This window comes from Poecile atricapillus, chromosome 1 (assembly GCF_030490865.1).
Source record: "Poecile atricapillus isolate bPoeAtr1 chromosome 1, bPoeAtr1.hap1, whole genome shotgun sequence".
In the NCBI taxonomy this organism is placed as follows: Eukaryota; Metazoa; Chordata; class Aves; order Passeriformes; family Paridae; genus Poecile; species Poecile atricapillus.
Genome location: NC_081249.1, coordinates 152,032,788 through 152,051,610, shown reverse-complemented (window position 1 = coordinate 152,051,610; position 18,823 = coordinate 152,032,788). Strand labels below are relative to the sequence as shown.

Sequence of the window (18,823 nt, the reverse complement as noted above, 5' to 3'; positions counted from 1 at the left end):
CTTAAACTCTTCAATTATCTAGTGGCTTACTATCAATTAATTTGTGTATTTCAAAGGAGCAAGCTTGTAAGCACTGGACCATCAAGTTTTGAATATAAGAATAAACATAAGCAAGCTCCACTTGCAGCTGCAAGTCATGTAAACATCTTAAAGTGCAGCATCAAGGCATGGGTAATGTACCCTGCTGAGATACAGTTAATTTCCCAGGGTACGATTTCAAGCTAATGTCCTCATGAAAGTCTAGTCTGGTGAGAAGAGTCTTATATCTGCCTCAAAGTATTTCCTTCTTTTTCTCCTCAATGGACATGTTCACAACACTTTCCCCCAGCTCTAACCTGTCACTCTCCTGCAACCCTTTGCAGACTGGCCTGTATTATTCCAGGCTGTGACTCCTCACCAAAACGTTTCCCCCATCAACTGGTCTTTAATCTTACTTTGATGAAAAATTATGAAATGTTTTCCAATAGTATGTTCAGTTAAAGTAACTCATAATTGAGACAGGATAAGCTAATCAGGGAGACTAGGAAACAGCTGACCCTGGTTTCCAAAAAAAACATTCCAAATCAGATGCAGATTTTATAGAACCATAACATATGCTGAATTGGAAGGGACCCCTAAGGATCATAAAGTCCAACTCCTGGCCTTGCACAGGACACCCCAAATGTCACACCCTGAGCACACCTGAGCCTGAGAGCATTTTCCAAATGTTTCTTGAACTCTGTCAGGCTGGTGTGGGGAGCCTGTTCTATTGCCCAGCCACCCTCTGGATGAAGAATCTTTTTCTAACATCCAACCTAAACCTCCCCTGGCACAACTTCAGGCCATTCCCTCAGGTTCTGCCACTGAGCACCACAGATAAAGATCAACGCCGGCCCCTCCTCTTTCCCTCTTGAAGAAGTTGTAGACCACAATGAGGTCTCCCTCTCTGCTCGGTCTCCTCTACTCCCGGATGAACACACCAAGAGACCTCAGCTGCTCCTCATACAGCTGCCCCTCAAGGTCCCACAGCATCTTTGTTGCCCTCCTTTCAACAGTATCTTAGCTTTATGTTTCTTGTATATTGTTGTGCCCAAAACTGCACACAGCTCTCAAGGTGAGACTGCACCAGTGTAGAGTACAGTGGAAAAATTAAGAGTGAGACTCTTAAAAACATTATTATTATTGTTTCTTATTTTACATATGCTTGAGAAATAGCAGATAGACTCCATCTCTTATGAATGGGAAGCAAATATTCAGCTGAAGAAGCCTTCCCTTAGAAGCCTAAAGCACAGAGCAACCACTGTCTGAGAAAGCTAATTAGCAAGAATCTGGCATGCACTGTACAATGCATGTGCAACTACAAGAACTAAACAGAGATTTCTTTTCAAAATACTTTCTTATTTTTGATCTCCAACCAATTAAACACATTGAAAACTTCAGACAAATAGTTTAGAACCACACACTTGAAATTCAAAAAATTTAATTTTGCATTACAAAACCAGCAAAACTGCACACAAGCTGACTCACTGTTAGGAGACAAATTCCGTTCCCAAACTACTGATCTCAATACCTACTGTTCTTATACATTGTAATTACAGGAAAATTTCACACATGATTGACACTTTACCTGATTAGAGTGGGTAACTATTAAAGTTCGCTGTTCTGGGAAATTATGATAAAGATTGGATATTATCTGGACTGCTACATCAGTTTTTCCAGTACCAGGTGGACCCACTACCTAAAATCAAACACACACAAACAAAAAATAAAATCAATCAATACACAATTTATCAGAATACTTCACAATAAAAAAAACCAGAGTCAGCTGGGGAAGAAAAAAACCCACAACAGTCTCACAAGACACTGACGTTACACATTGCTTCCTGGCTTTGGTGAAATTTCAGACCAAATACAACATAATATAAATGACTCCTTCAGACTATTTTGGCATATTCCTGACTAAAAGGAATATGCTAATCCAGCACAGGAAGTACTAATGAAAATAGACATCCTCAGAGAAAAAAGGTAGTTTAGCCTCAGAACAGGCTAAATGGGAGGGAAATAGTGAAAAGAGAATCAAGACACACAATGGAAAAAGAGTAAGGTGAAACAGAAATAAAGAACAGGAAAAATAAGAAGAGAGTTCAATCCTATTTACTCTGAAATCTACAGTTGATGATACAAACATAGAATAACATTTAATGTTTTCATAGTCTCAATTCCACAAACACACCAAAACCGACACCTCAGACATTTTAAAGGTATCCAAGTATTATGAAGCATCTCAAATAATTTGTTCAGGATTAAGAAGCACAGAATACCAGTTTTCATGAGCATCTACACATAAAACTACACATTGCTATAAAATCATTCCTGCTTTATTTAAAGACTCTCCAACCACTGCAAAAGCAAATTCAGTTGCTGTGGAAAGCCTTCAGCCACCAAAACACAGGGTACAGAGATATATATTGCCATATGATTTTGTGAGGATTGAAGGATGTTGAACCTTCAATTGTTAATTTTTCATATCTTTAAACTATTAATAGAAATTATCTCAACAAGGCTACAGAAAGGGGCCTTACTAGTATTTCACTGAATGTACCTAAGGCCAGAATTAATAAGTAAGAGTACAGAATCCTTAGAAACATTCTTACCGTACTTAAAAACATTCTTACCATAGTTAGTCCAGGCTGCATTCCTGCACGGATGGCTTCAATCTGAGTATGGGTAAATTGAATAGTATTGCTGTAACAAAAAAAAACAAGACCAGATAATTGATAGATTTTGCCAACAGCTTTGATAGAAGCCATTGTTTTAACAAAGTTAATATATATATTATATAAACATATATAACATATATATTAGCATTATAACTGTTTATATCTTTCCCAAACTACACACTTGCAAACTTTTGTACAAATTAAATCAGCATTACAACTATCTTTTTTGTAGATACAACTGTCTCGTAATTTCTTGTGACAGTAAATCATGTTGTTCATGTGACAACAAACTCATTCCATCTAAAAGACTGTCTTTAGTTATTATTTGCAGAGAATGTTGTAAAATTATTTAGGTATTATTTTCCTAGTATTCAAATTACTGAGACAAAAAACACTAGAAGACACTGTTTTCAAGGGACTTTTTTAAAGGATGGGCGACAACAGAGTATTTTGATTTAAATATAAAACAAACCAGTCTCATTTCTGAAAATGAACTGCTATGCATGTGATATCATATCAAGAAAAGTTCCCACCCATTTTTTACCGTTTTGGTTGATTATATGGATATGGTCCCCTGTTTGGAATAACATGAGGCTCTACAATCAGTGTTTTAGCTTCTTCAGGGTTTTCTTCACTTCCATCCTCTTTTCTTTTCGTTCCTTTACCTCCCTTCATTGGGAAAGTTATCCTGTAACACATAATTTAAGGTTACAGTTCAACATGTTCACTACAACACAGACTTAAAACTACCATCAGATAGACAACTACTATCACAAGAAGGTGATAGAGATAGATTTTTTCTCACCATTAAGACAAACTTTCATACAACAGGGAAACAAGTTCTACAAATGTTTTAAGGAGAATAAAGAAAATAAATGACAAGTAAATTGATGAAGCTAATTAAATAAAAAGTATGTCAAACATACAAAAGCACTCTTTATAACTGGAAAAGCCAGGAGAAGTACTGACAACCAGGTGGAAAACCACTGAAAACAAGAAGTTCATAAATAAAGATGGAAGGGACAGGAGAAAAGTTATCATAGAACATAAGCTGTGTCAGTATTCTAAACTATTCCAAGATTAAGACTTTATCCTCCCATTTCAATTTTTTTACAGCCTTCTGTATATATTAGTAAGCTTCTCTAATTCAGAAACAAATTACAGGTGAAGGAATCCCAATGCCTATCCATATATCTCAAGACAAAAATGCAGATACCTCTAACAGTACCTCTAACAGTAATAATCTCTTACAGGACAAATGTAGCATTAGGAAGAGCAACAGCTCTTCATAAAGAGCAGTATCTCTCTTAGTATAGGAACTGAAACTGAACAGTAGGTCATTGAGGAAAACTCTGTGTGAGATCTTTGTCTAATACCTTCAGACTATTTTTATATCATTATACAGTGTTAGTGCCTTCTCCACACAAATTCTCCATGCAGTGTTTCCAAAAACAGCTTGGGAGATTACCTCCCTGCTTTTCAAGATTCAATTTAGCCATGATAAAAGCTGACTGGTTCAGGGGAAAGGCATTTTTCCCTCCACAGATTAATTCCTTCACAAGAAAAAGATGTAGTTTCTTCAGCTGAAGGAACTGTTCTCCTATATTATGCACTGTGAATGTCAGTTTTCAAAACTCAAGGAAGTGCATCAGGGGGACAGAACTGTCAAGTCTAAAAATGCTGGACAACAGCACCACTGAAACAAAAAGAGTAAATCTCATTTAGCTGCCAAGAAGCTAGGCATACTATTTCAGAAATCATTTATGAAAATAAGGAATATGGCATTTCAGACTTAATCCTTTGTGTTGATTGAATGGTGTTTCCAAAAGCTCAGATTTTAACTGATGTTGAAATTGCTGTTCTTAGCTTGTTGTAACGAGACATGTAAGGAAACTATATGATTAAAATTCTCTAGGCTGATCTTGAGGAGTCTAGACACCGTAACACAGAAGACAGTATTGTGTGTCTTGATTCTATCTCATACTTTTGTTTTTTCCATATATTCTGTAGACTGATCTACAAGCAGTGCTCTGATGCATTTTTGTACAGCGTAGAACAGAAGCTGGCCCTGGGTCTAACTGTTGTACAGTTAACTCTATCATGTAATTATCTAAACCTTAACATATCTCCTTCTTGTCTTAAAAGAAGGAGCATCTCACTTCAAGCCCTGAACATAATTCCACCTAAAAACACATTTCAGCAAGAACACCAGACCAGAAGTACTTGAAATATTGAGATCACCTGAAGGGGGGTACATGCAGATCTGGATTGTCAACAGTGACTTTAACATTGTACCCAGGAAAGCTAGCTTTTAAGTGATCAATGGACAGGAAAGTGTCATTAAAATCCAGAGTTGCAATCTGATTTGGCATTTTTGAATAGTGTGCACTACTTGGGTCTCCATAGCCAAGAATGATGTCATGCAGCCAGTCAGGAACCACACAATCTGTGTTCATCAAATTCCTAATAGTCTCCAAAAGAGCCTGTAAACAAGAAAAAACAGAAAAAAAACCAGAAAAAAAAAAAAGGAGTGAAGAGACTGACATTGTAACAAGTAAAAATCACACTGAAGATCAACCAAATCTGTTTTGAAATGATAGAATGTAACTCTTTAACTGATGGTGTTTGGTTGGATTGAGTCACTATATACACAGTGTACATATGCAATGAAACACCTGTATCAAAGCACAGAATTCTCAAACTAAGAGCTAGTAAAGGTGACCATAATCATCAGTGATGTTTTCATTCCAGAACACTCACAGCAGGGGGGAAACACATAGAAGACCCTCATGCAGTTTAAGGTTTCCTCTTACATGCCTATAAATTTCATCCCTGCAGTCAGCTTTATCTTCCCTTCAAGCATTTGCTGTTCACCCACAAATTAATTTATCTAATAATCTGTGGTTATGTAAGTTTTGTCTCCTTTCTCCTCTTGTGAAAACACCAATGCTCCAGACCCCAGACTTGCACAGAGGGAGTGCTTTTTAACTATGAGGTAGCTGAAATTTAGCCTTCCTGTTAAAGGGCTACTTTAGTGGCAAATTTTGAAGAAACATCTCACTTGAAACTTGGCATTGGACACCATGTATCTGCTCCTCAGCAGCAGCAGGACCACAGGATACCAGACCTGCACTGATTTCCAGATCCTCTGACTTGCCATGCCACCAAACACGGACACAAATGAATGGCAAACAGCACATCAGCCATCCATACCAGAATATAAATCAGAACCTCCAAATGCCAATCTTGGAAAAAGAATAGTCTGTCAAATCAAAGTACAGAATTTAGTCTACATTTACATATCCATCTCCAAAGGGTAGGATTTTCTTCTCGTGCTTGTGTTGTGTCATTCAAGGAGTCAAGTGATGTGACCACCATCCCCACTTAGTCAACCTCTATTAAGGTCCTGATTCTTCTCCACTACTCAGCATGGGTGATACCACATCTGGAGTGCTGTGTCCAGTGCTGGGCTTCTCAGGACAAGAGACAAAGACATACTGGAATGAATCCAGAGCCACTAAGATGATTAAGGGATTGGAGAATCTGTTGTATGAGAAGCTGAGAGCTTGTTGAGCCTCAAGAATACAAAAGTCAAGGAGCATTGGAGAATTTGATTGATTTGTATAAAAACATAACAGAGGAAGCAAGGTCAATGGAATAAGAGTCCACTCAGTAGTGCCCTGTAAAAGAACAAGGGGCAATGGGCACAAATTGAGATATGGGAAATTCCACCTAAATACACCAAAGCATTTTTACTGTAGTGATAATGCAACACCAGAACAGGTTGTCCAGACTGGTTGTATTGTCTCCATCACTGGACATATCCAATGCCAAATGCATAGCCACAAGATCTTGAGCAACTTGCTCTAGCTGACTCTGCTTTAAACAGGACTTGGACTAGATCATCTCCAAAAGTCCCTCAACTATTCTCTGAATCTCTTCCTTCCAATCACAATCATGCTGTGGATTCTATGAACCTACCTGTAAAGCTACCAAATCGAAGGCATCTTAGCACTTCTGAAGCATGAAGTTCCTGCTACTTAATTACTTCAAAGATATATGGATGGAAAAGTCCAATATTAACTAAGAATTTATATATTTTTATTGCAAATATAGAACGTCTGGCTCAAACATATGTGAAGCACAGCATAATATGTTTGTGCTAAGGAAAGCACAAAGAAATCAGACAGTGTCACATTTTCAGGTAGTATTTCTAAACCTAGTGATCAGTTTCTAAGAGGAAGCAAGAAATATGTTCCTAACAGCTAATGTACTGCTTCTACATCACAAAAACTTTGCTTCAGCTTTTCAAAAAGTAATTTCTATGCATGTAAAAATAGTAAGATTCATTCTTGTAAGTTCTTGTAAGAACTAACACTGCTGACCAACTGTACGTAGTGACACAGTGCTGACATCTCCAGCAAACACATTGTATTTGCACTTTCTCTGCTGTCTCATCCGCTTAATTTACAAGGACTGCACAAGACTTCTCTTGTCTTCTCTCCTACAAACTCAGCTTTATAAACTTCAAGCTGCCTTCTATCTGCTGCATATACTGTCTACACTAATCACAGCATCATCTTGTTTTCTTTTCTCCAACTGAAGTTAGAAGGGTTTGCAAATGACATGGAATGCATGCACCTAAACTGGCAGCAATGTGATAAATGTGGAAATACCTTAGATTGTCTTGAAAAATGAATGTATGAGAGTTTAGCAAATGCCAGCACAGAATGGCTTGCATTGGGATTTGCCTGTAAATTAGCTGCAAGAAGACAGTACAAATGTGAAAGCTACACTTAAGCATACTCTACAGAACTTTCTCTCTCACTACACAAAAGTGCACATACATATGAATTAAAAAACATGTCTACATGCTTGTACACCAGGAGGCTTTGGCAGAAGGCATTTGTATTTATGATGTGAAAGGAGCCTGCCACAGACACACAGCATAAATAATCAGTTCTGGTGGTTTTTTCGAATGCATTTATAAAGGACTTGCTATGAAAGTACTTTCAATATACCAACCCACAGGCGGATGGCACCACAGTGGTCTATGCAGGGTGCAAGCTACCACTCCGCATCAGAGGTATCTTTCTAGACACAGAAAGAAAAAAAAGTCCAAGTCTTCTGGCCTACCTCGTTGTCCACCTACACAGAACTTGCTACAGAATCCTTTAAAATGAAAATCTCTTCAATTATGCAGTGCACAATTTGAAGGCACCAAAAGAAATGTAGTTTTTCATTTATGTTGCATTTTCATAATGGAAAACTTACGGAACATTAATGATTCAGGGGTCTAAAAAGCAAAGAAACTGAGTAAGAAATATTTTTAGGTGTACAAAATTATGCACCCTCACAGGGAAAAAGGCCTACAGCACCTTGTGCTACAGTATGAATTTGCCCAGCCGGGTCAAGGGAAGGGGCCCCTTCCTTTCTGTTCAGCACTGTTGATGCTGAATCATAGTGGTTTTGGCTGAAAGGAACCTTCAAAGCTCATCTAATCCACACCCCCCACAATGAGCAGGGCCATCTTCAACCACACCGGGTTTCTCAGAGCCTTGTCAAACCTGAGCTCAAAAATTTCCAGGGATGGGGCATCTACCACCTCTCTGGGAAACCTGTTCCAGTGTTTCACCACTCTCATAATAAAAAATTTCTTATATCTGGTCTGTATCTACCATCTTTTAGTTTATCACCACTATTATCACTGTATCATCAGTATTAGAAAGCATGTCCTTATCTTTCTTATAAGCCCCCTTACTGAAAGGGTGTAGTCAGATTTCCCTGAAACCTTCTCTTCTCCAGACTAAGCAACTCCAACTCTCTCAGGCTTTCACCTTAGGAAAGGTACTCCATCCCTCTATCATCTTCCTGTCATCCCTCTGGACTTGCTCCAAAAGGTCCTTCTTGTGTAGGGGAGCCCAGACTGGATGCAGCACTCCAGGTAAGGTCTTAGCAGAGCAGAGGGGAAGAAGCATCTCCCGTGACCTGCTGGCCACCCTGCTTTTGATGCAGATCAGGATGCAGCTGGATTTCTGGACTGTGAGCGCACACTGTTGGCTCCTATCAAGCTTATCATCCACCAGTATCTCCAAGTGTTTCTCAGCAGAGCTGCTCTGGATCTGACACACTCCAATGCTCAATAAGAAATTGATCCAGTGACCCTCCCAAAAGCAAACAGGCTCCTCTGATTTTCAAATTTTGGTTGGTTATTCCCTTTCTTATAGTTCACTGCTACTTTAGGTAACAAAAACATTCCACATATTCCATTAATCCAAAAGTCCAAATCTGTAGGCTTCCTGTTGGAAGACTGAAATAATAAACTAATGTTTTATTATATACTCAAGCAAAGTAGCAGTGTTCTGATTTTCTGTGTAAGAGTTACCTGCAGGGGAAAGTTATTACCAGCTGACATACTCTAGCTTCCTGCAGGGAAACCTTGCCACCTAAAAAGCCTAACTATATTCAGCTAAAATAAAAAAGTCTCAGTACTGACAGCATATTCTGACACACTCTTACCTGAAAGCTAAGGAGCAAGTACCTTACCTTGAAATTGTTTTCTTTTGGTTTTCTCCTCATTATTATATTGAATGTCTCATAGACATCTTCTGCTCCATTTTGGATTGTATTGGTCATGTCCTGCTGATACTGGTTTGGGTCCAGAAATACTCTGTATGTTCTGCAATCACCTTTAAGTCTTGGTTTTGGTTCAGGTCCTGCCCATAATGATACAGCAAGGTTAGAACTGGACTCAGTGCTAGAAGCAAATTATCATTCAAATAAGTGATCCATAATTGTTCTTTAAATGGAATTTGGACAAATTCATAATGAAACTAATTTCTGCATAGCAATATAAACATTTCCATTGCACGATTCTAATAGTTTTTGAATAGAATCTATTTTACTCCTTAACCCAACATACTGGATTTATTTAATTAATGTATCTACATCAGATTTTACCAGAGGAAACTAGTTGACCTTTCTCAGGCTGCTTATGGAATTGGTTTGTTTTTTCCCAAGTACGTAACTAATTCAATGAGCATTCCTTTAAAGAGGGGAAAATTATCAATTAGGCTGTTAAAAATAAAAAATGGAGAGAGAAATAAAAGATGGCTCTTTTGAACAAGTTTTGGTATATCATACCTTCTTCAATAACACGTCCTTTCTCGTCCAACATGCCCTGAATTTCACAGCCTCTAACATACACCAGGCCAGTCTGCTCAACGAAAGGCTGTCGCCTGTCAAACTTGGTGCCGTAAGGTTGCATGGGACGCACCGTAATCAAGAAGCAGACATCATGCTTACGCAGACCTGATCCCCAAAAGGAACAGTCAGTGATTGAATGCCATTTTCTTTATGAATTCCTCAACATATATACAAAATAATGCACTAAAATTTATTTTAAATAAAATCCCACATATATATAGAGTGTATACGTATGTGTAGAGTATATTTGTTTTGTTTCAAAATATGCCTTGAACTTAGAGAATACAAAACCATAGGCCACTGTGATACAATAGATGTAAAAAGTAGAAGTTGAATACTTTTGTTCATAAAAACAAACATTATTTCAAGATTAGTCTTCTCCCAATAATCTTACTCCAGTTACATAACCTTTTTCAATCATCTCTAAAGAAGTGTGGCATTAATCTCTTACTCTCATTGCTTGCCTCTTGATAAACCTTTTTTTACAAGTGCAGTGCCTAGAACTGGGCACAAAATCCTAAACCAAGTTACTTTAGTTATCCACTTAACAGAGTGAAAGGTCACTTAACCAAGTTACTTGCTTACTGCTACATTCCAGTTTATAAATTCCAGTATAACTTGAGGTTTTTTCTTTTTCCCTCAGCACCAACACAGTATTGGGGAATCACATTCAGTTGTGAGTAATGATGACCTCCAATATTTCCATTCTGCAGAGGTACTGCCTGGGAAGTTATTCCTCCAACATGCACCTGTACAGTGACTTGTTCTTGCTTAATAATCATCCCTGTTGAACTACATCCTACTTTTAAAATGCCATTTCTCCAATTCATTAACATAATTCTCAACATTAAACCTTCTCTTCAGTGTAACTCCAGAGTCTCAGAGCTCTAAGACACCTTCCAAGTTCAGAAAACATGCTGTATTTTTCATGAGACAAATAATTCCTCATTAAGCACCAGATATTACTCAACAGAGGCAGTTTCATCCCATTACGTCAGGCAATGATTCATGAATTCTTCATCTCAGTTTTGATTTAGTTATAACATGATTTTTTATAAATCATGGAGACTATTTTAGCATTTAAAAAGCTAGGTGCACCACTATATAGATACTTTCAGTATAGTGAATTCTCAGCCATCCTCCTAGATTTTCTACTTTAACAAAAATCTACAGTCCCAAACTGGTATCTGGTCATTTATCATACAGTCCAGCTTTAGCATTTGTGCTACGTGACTTTTAATCGCTCTACGCAGTTCCAGCACATTTATCAGGTTTCTCTAACAAAAGAGAAAGGAGTGACGTTTACTGATAATACAAGTGCATGCTTCTATGTCACTTGCCAACACAGTCAATTAAAGTCCAAATCTCCAAACAAAGGAAGTGTTGCCTGTGGATATTTATAAGAAACAGTATTTGGTACAGTCAGCACTTTCATTCAATGTAACATTCAAACATACTGAAAACTACTGAAATGCACTGGCTTAAATTAAATAAAAATCTGTCCTCACCACTTGTGTATGACACATCACATTTCCCACACTTTTCAATATGACATTTTTAGCATACACATTATTTTAAATGCTAATTTAACTTTCCACAGTCCCTGTAAAGGACAGCAGTTAACAGCTGGCCATGAATGCCATCAGTTTGAAGTAATAAACATTCTGTTCCCAATGAATGTCTAAGTACTTTAATTATTTCAAACTTCACTTTATGAAAATATAAACTTCTTAAACTTGGAATTTGAGTAACTGGCTTCTAAACAGTGTAGTAGGATTGACAAATCTGTATCATGGATTAAAACCTTCTCTTCCTACATATAACATTACATCAAAATATATTTTGAGGAGCACCTATTTTGAGCACTTTATTTCAAAGCATGTTAAGTACCTTCCCACTCATCTTTGATGTTATCTCGGACATTCAAATTAATTGTAACATCTGCTCTTACTCGCATGGGCCAGTTTTCACCAATGTTGGGCTTGGCCACCTCCACCACTGTGAAAGAGACAATGGGTTGTGCCATCCTAGCCCATCCACCAAAGACCACACCTCCATATTCTGATAACCTAAGAAATAAACCCCAAAGTTGTTAGTCATTTGCTGGTAATAGATTCAATTATTTTTTAAACTATGAAAAAATTTTCACACAGAAAGTTTTAAGACAGAAGTAGAAGTCTTAACTTTATGTGCTACTGAATTAGATTAATGTAATCCTGCATTTTAGAATCAAAGCATAACATGAACTAACTTCTATTTCAAAAAACAAAGGCAACTTATGCTAGCATTTATAAAAAAAACCCTCACAGAGACAGAAGATAAAGGAAAGGTAACAAAAAAACCCTGAGTATAAAAGATATCACACCAAATAAACCTTTTAAATGAAAGGAAGATTAAAATGTGGCAGACAGCAAATTCAAGAATACTCAGTAACATCTCCCACAAATAGAGGAGTTTGTGACGTTTGCATATTTTGTAACATCAGTCAAGGCTTAATACTCATGGAAAATTAACTCATCCATCTTAACACAACAAAGGCTGTTAGCATCCATCATATTGCCTTTAACACACCTACAGGGACATATATCCACAAGCCCTTAAAATACCAACCCTTGTGATGCCAACACCTTTTGGAAGGAGTAAGTATAAACCACAGTATAATCATTTCAAACATATTCGTTACTATGTATTTAGTACATACACAGTATCAGTTTTTGATTTTTAAATACACTTTGATTAGAAGTGAACCAACTGGTTTGCACCAGTTAATAAATATTACCATGGTTTCATCCTACTGACACTATCTTCGATGTCCTGTCTGATCTCATAGGTAGACTCCAGGCGGAAAAGATTGAAGTTCCTCAGCAGGTAGTCATGGAGAGTTAGGAACTGCAGATTCAACTTGGGGAGTGCAAGACAACCTAAAGGTTTAAGGGTAAAAGGAAAGAGGTATTTGAGGGATAAACAAAAAAAAAAAAAGACAAATTAATATACTGTTTCTATGAATTCATACATACATACACACTTTACTGCACAACTGCCATAGCTGTTATCCTTGGAGATTCTAAAAACTACCCATTTTATCAATACACACCTCTAAAAAGCATGTCTTTTTCAGGTTCTCTCTAAAAGAACCTGTGCAAGATTGAAGGAATTTTCATCCTTCTACTAGCAGTAATACAGTGAACTACTTAAATATTAAATCCATCAATGCATTCAAACTATAACAAAATTAAGTTTAGTAAAATCAAATGCACAGGAAAGTAATGGTCTTTGGAAGTGCAACAATTAAGTTAGCATTTAATAATGATGAAAAAGGCTCATAAACTAATAAAAAACATGCAGCATCCACCAATTCCCCTATTCCCATGATTTATGTTTATTAGATGCCATGAAACACGTTAATGTAGAAAAAAGCTTTAAGCCAAGAAATCAAATTTTAACACATATCTCTGAAGTTTCTGTTACTGCTTTGTTTTTTAAAATTTTCCATAATTAAAATTCCTGTAAGTTATTCATCTTACATTACTGGACTATCATTCCACTTTGATACCTATGTCTAAGACCTGTGAAAGCACCTTGCTTTTGAAACTTGCAATATCATTGTTGAAACCTTTCTCTGGTATAGATACTACATATTGACTTTCACATGCACTGAGATACAACAGCAGTGAAGAAAGGCAGCAGAACACAGTAATTTCTACTGTGGAAATCCTGCTGGATATAAAATACTTTAACACATTTCCCAACAGCAAGTAACAAATCCTGTCCTGTACAGCTAGTTATATTCACAAAGGGCAGGGTGTGAACCACAATATTCACCAGAGTGATATTCTTCTTCCCTCATTTTCTAAAAGGAAATAGAAACAATACTCCTAACAACCTTGGGTTAAATTACTCTTACATAAATTTTGGACGAAACTTATATAGTTACTTTTAAGAACACAAAAAAAAAAACCTTAAGACAAACAAGACAAAAGCAACACTTTCTTGTTTGAAACCAGAACAGGAGAATACATGGAGATGAAAAAGAGAAAGTGTATACTAAACTATGAGAAGCAAAATAGAAAAAAATACTTGTAACAGTCTGACAGCAAAAGAAATATTTCACAACATCACCATCAATACCATAACTCCAAAAGCATTCACCACAGGAGGAAATGTTTCCACTAGGAACCAGTGTTACTTGACAAAATTACATTTCATCATTAACAAAATTTCTTTAATGCATTATTAAAAAGTCAAAATTATAAGCTGCTTTCTTCTCCTGCCCCCCTTCCATTCCCCTCCCCACTGTAACCCATACTGCCATTAATATAATTGGCTAATCAAACATAACCACATAGCACACACAAGTCAACTTCCCAATATAGGATGAATGACAGCAGAGCTGCCCTGACCTGCATTTAAAAACCTGAATGCTTCAGAGCATTAGAACTATGTGCTGTTCACTGAAACAAATGAGAAAATTAAAAGAAAATACTTGGTTTATTTAATTTCATAGAAATTACAGCAATCTCTCTGGTCCAGGGTTTTTTCCCATTGTTTTGGTTTGGGGTTTTTTTGGGGGGAAAGAAGGGCAGACTCTTTTTCATTGTCTTTTTTTTTTTGAAGATTAAACCACATCAGCAGAAGAATCTGAATCAGCTTTTAAGAAACTGCATCATACTAAATACTTTTTTTCCTCTTTTGGGGCAGATCTCTAGGTGACACTTGTATCATATCTTGTTGAGAAAAAAGTCCTTTGTTGCCTATAGCCCTCCCTTATCTAAAGGGAGTCATGTCTTTCTTTTCATTAATGCTTGTTTCACGGAGTATTTATCCAAAAAGACTTATTTATGCTAAGCAGATGAACTTACAGCTCATACCTATGCAAAAAAAACCCATTTAAATCAAACCTACATAGCAAAGAGAATGGAGTACTGGCTGCTAACACCTGAAACAAACTTTATACTAGTTTTTGAAGACATACGTTGTTATTGGAAATTGCTACATTCCAAATTTAATTTTTCACATTTCTAATAAAATTTCTCACGATCTACATTGCAGCAACAGGTTTTAAAAGTAGCTGAACAAAAATACATGTGCTGTTTATTGCAAATCTTAAAATTACATGATTCCTGTCTACAATACCAGCAGTTTGCTTCCTTGATCATGAGTACATTAGGTTCCTGTACTTCTACCTTGAAATAGAAGTAAGACAAGTAGTGGTAATTTCCTCTCATTACCACCTTTCCCCTCTTTTTAGAAAGGCTTTGTTGAACATACTTCAGCGCAAAGCACAGACAACAGCTTCTCTGTTGCTGTTTCCAACCTTTTTCACCTTCCCTGCACCTCAGTCAGCAGTATAGCACATCTGTTATCCAGAAGCAAATAAACATCTTTGTGTAAAAACAGATTTTTTGATTTTTCTTTAAATCCACTATATATTTGCTAACAATTTATCTAAAGAGTTCCTGACTCTTAAACCCCTACCCCAATATTACTCTAAGATACTGAAAGATGCCAAAGTACTGTGTGTAAGTTTCTTGGACAGAATAAACATAATACCTCAGAACTCCTTTTTCTATTGCAGCATTTACAGCTCTATTCAGCATTTACTGAACTACTAATCATACCTTCTCCAGAGTAATATTCAGTTGGTACAATATTTTCATCCCAAATAATCTTCTCTGTGGGATAGAGAGGCATCTGGTTGAGCTGTTGAATTTGAGATATTCGTCGCTCATGACGGGAAACCTAAAGAAAGAATGAATTTCAAACCTCTCTAAGTCAAAAATGAACAATAAAGATACTTTTGAAACATAGACAGTAATTCATAAGGTGGTCACCTGCATTTTTTCCATCAATATTTTTCAAATTAAATATTTTAATATAACTAAATGCACACAGTGACATCAGAAGATGAACAAGACCTACTCCAACTATTGGCATAGTACTAGAATCAAAAAATCATTTGGCTATTCAGCAGACCAAAAATCCCACAACAGAACTGAAAATACTCAGTCAAGACTCAGCAGAGAATCAACTTCAAATAAAACTTACCTTACTTTCCATTAAAAATATGGTCACTACCTAACTAACACTGCTCTTTCAATAACAGTTATAGTCTTTATTTCCTCTTTGGGACACAAAAAAGTCTATCCAATATTATAATATGTTATCTGAACAAGTATCTCTCCATGGCATGCATAGGCAGCATATCACTACCCTCTGATCCTTAGAAAACTACATTTACAACATGAACAATTTTTTAAGAAATCAAAAATCACAAAACAAACTCATGAAAGAGACTTTAAAAAACAGCTATGTTATTCCAATACTGCTATCAGATTAGAAGGCTACAGTAATATTGGTAGACCTTGAACATCCAAACAACCGTGATGTGCATCAAACAATATTTCAAATTAGTTTGAAGCCCAAATAGGTACTGAATATCTAGATCCACTTTATCAGATGGTGTTTTTTTTTTTGGATTGGATAAAAACTTTATCCAAAGAACTCAAAACCATTTCCAAGACTCTCCTTATTGACCTAAAACCCCACACATTAGTTTCTCATGGAAACTATATTTATGAACAGGCATTTGCAAATATTTAATTTCTATAGTTTTAAACCCCATCTTAAGATGCCAATTACTGCTATAATACAGCTGTGGTTCACAGGTGGTTCACAAAACGTCCTCAATGACTACTTTACTACAGTGTAGTTGCTGGACGTAGCTATGCTTCGAGTTTTGAATAGGAAAAAAATACATTAAGCATGTTTTTACCAGCAATTCCAGCAGAAACTCCTTCTCGTGGCTCGTGTCCTGGCCCTCGGCCAGCGGCGGCAGCAGACACAGGTACGACGCCACCTGGTGGAGAACGTTGGAGCTGCACAATGAGAGGAAAAAAAAGCCTCTGTCACACTGAAAACAGAGAGAAAACAGCTGCTTTTTCCTTAAAGAAAACTCCAACTGTCTGATCCGACCACAGAGAAACAACTACGGGCCAGGCTTTTAAGTGAAGTTTGTATATAAGGTGTAAGCTGAACCTCTCACCTACAGTAAACACGGCAAGGGGCGGATATTTTTTATTGTTTCAAGACCTGACAAGGAACTAAATAAAGCACACACTGCCTTTGTCAAAATACATACTACTATTCTTTTATCCACAGCATTTACAATATAGTACAGTTAATGCAGTGGCATGCTTTCATGATTTCTGTTATGGTTCTTCTAGAGAACAGAGTTCAAAAAAATAAACTAAAGTTAGAGGCGAACTACTGGTTACGCACATATGAAGTTAGAAGGAAAAAAGGCTGTAAATTTGTTAAATTTAATCATACTAAGAAGCAAGAATTCCAATTTCAATTTGATAACTTACCTAAGAGGTCCAAACAACTTCACCAGAGCATCACGAGTATCTACTGCAGCTACATTTGACAGCGCGAAGTCATATAACTCTGGGAAATGTGCAAACGCTGCTCTCTATAAAAAGATCCATGCATGAAAACTGGATGTAAGCATATTAATAAAACTATTTAATAACAGTTTAAATACTTATAAAAAAACATAGCTGCTTCTGGTTCATAACATGAATCACTCTACCAGGACAGAAATACAAGCCAGATTAAATCTCCATTTTTCTCAACACCGTCTATTTGTTACTCCTCCACTTCTGACACAGTATCTTTCTTACACACCTTTCTACCAGCATTTGCTGTCATTACAATAAAACATAAGGGAGCAGATATGTAGCTTTGCAGGCAACTAAGAAAAGCAAGGAACAAGTTTAACTTAACCATGCCACCTTGAATTGTTCCATTAAAACTGATGGGAACAATTCTGAAGAGTGTGAGTGAATTTGTTCAAGGGACCACTGTAGGCACATGTACAGCCTGATCTTGAAGAAATGCTGCCACCTACTGCATCACCACAGGGTCCTACAGCATTCTGCTTTCCCTTCTCAACAGGCTTAATGGGAACAATCCATTTTGGTAACACGAGGTCCAAAATGCTGATGCTTTACTAGAGAGTATTATTTAATTGTAGCTACATCCACCATACTGAAGCATTACATGTCTTTAATATGGTACAGGCAGTCAAGCTACAGCTATTCCTGTGACTCAACAGGGAAAATAAAGGGTTTGATTGGTGAAATAACCTCATGCCTATTGCAGATGCAAATAAGACTAGAACAGCAAAACCAAATCATCTGTCTCTCATAAACACTTCATCTTCCCCTTACCTGTAGAGAAGTAATTCTGTCATAGTGAATTGTAGTCATCTCATTCTCTGTCAAAGCATTTCCAGTCTGATCATTGATTTCAAAGCCAGTGTAGAATTTGAGCATATCTAAAAGCTGAGACATCATCCATATAAATTAGCGCATTAACAGTAAGAGACACCCTACTACAAACAAAACCACAGTTTAAGAGGACAAATGCACAACCAAGAACTCCTCAAAGTTCTAGAAGAATTAGACTAAGGAGTGGCATCTAAATTTTACACTTCGCTGATGCACAAAATAGTTTTTGTTAGGTACCTCATCTGCAAGCCATCAGAATTCCAGTACAGTCCACAAGCAATACGGTTTCTTGACATACTAGGACTTGAAACTGAAGCTGATCACAGTAAGGTGATCAAGCCAGAGGCTGTCATTGAACCCAACTTACAGCTTGCTGCTACCAAAAGGGAGAGGCCTTGTGCCCTTCTGCCCTCTTTGATGCAGCTCTGGAATTCATCCTACCTTTCAATGGGATTATTTAACTGGGAGGAAGAAAATTATTCAGATGTGCTGCTGGCTTTATGTTCCAACAATACTGACCCTCAGAGAAAAAGAGTAACTGCCAGAGATGGGGGACAGCAAGCAGCAGGAAAAGCAGCTGAGATGCAGGAAAGAGGACAGATCTTCAGATCCTGCCATAAAAAAACA

At 37.0% G+C, this 18,823-nt stretch overlaps 1 protein-coding gene across 2 annotated transcripts in view; it reads right to left on the bottom strand.

Annotated features, from left to right (window-relative positions):
- Nucleotides 1–18,823, bottom strand: part of AQR (aquarius intron-binding spliceosomal factor) — a 49,935-nt gene that overhangs the window by 18,516 nt on the left and 12,596 nt on the right. For both annotated transcript variants that reach the window (XM_058855823.1, XM_058855829.1), the window contains 12 exons: nt 18,137–18,250; nt 17,273–17,376; nt 16,678–16,780; nt 15,524–15,644; nt 12,685–12,826; nt 11,796–11,974; nt 9,843–10,010; nt 9,246–9,415; nt 4,941–5,182; nt 3,244–3,387; nt 2,655–2,724; nt 1,607–1,717 (listed from right to left, as the gene is read on the bottom strand). In XM_058855823.1, coding sequence (XP_058711806.1) covers nt 1,607–1,717; nt 2,655–2,724; nt 3,244–3,387; nt 4,941–5,182; nt 9,246–9,415; nt 9,843–10,010; nt 11,796–11,974; nt 12,685–12,826; nt 15,524–15,644; nt 16,678–16,780; nt 17,273–17,376; nt 18,137–18,250 — 1,668 coding nt within the window. The remainder of the gene's footprint in view (nt 1–1,606; nt 1,718–2,654; nt 2,725–3,243; nt 3,388–4,940; nt 5,183–9,245; nt 9,416–9,842; nt 10,011–11,795; nt 11,975–12,684; nt 12,827–15,523; nt 15,645–16,677; nt 16,781–17,272; nt 17,377–18,136; nt 18,251–18,823) is intronic.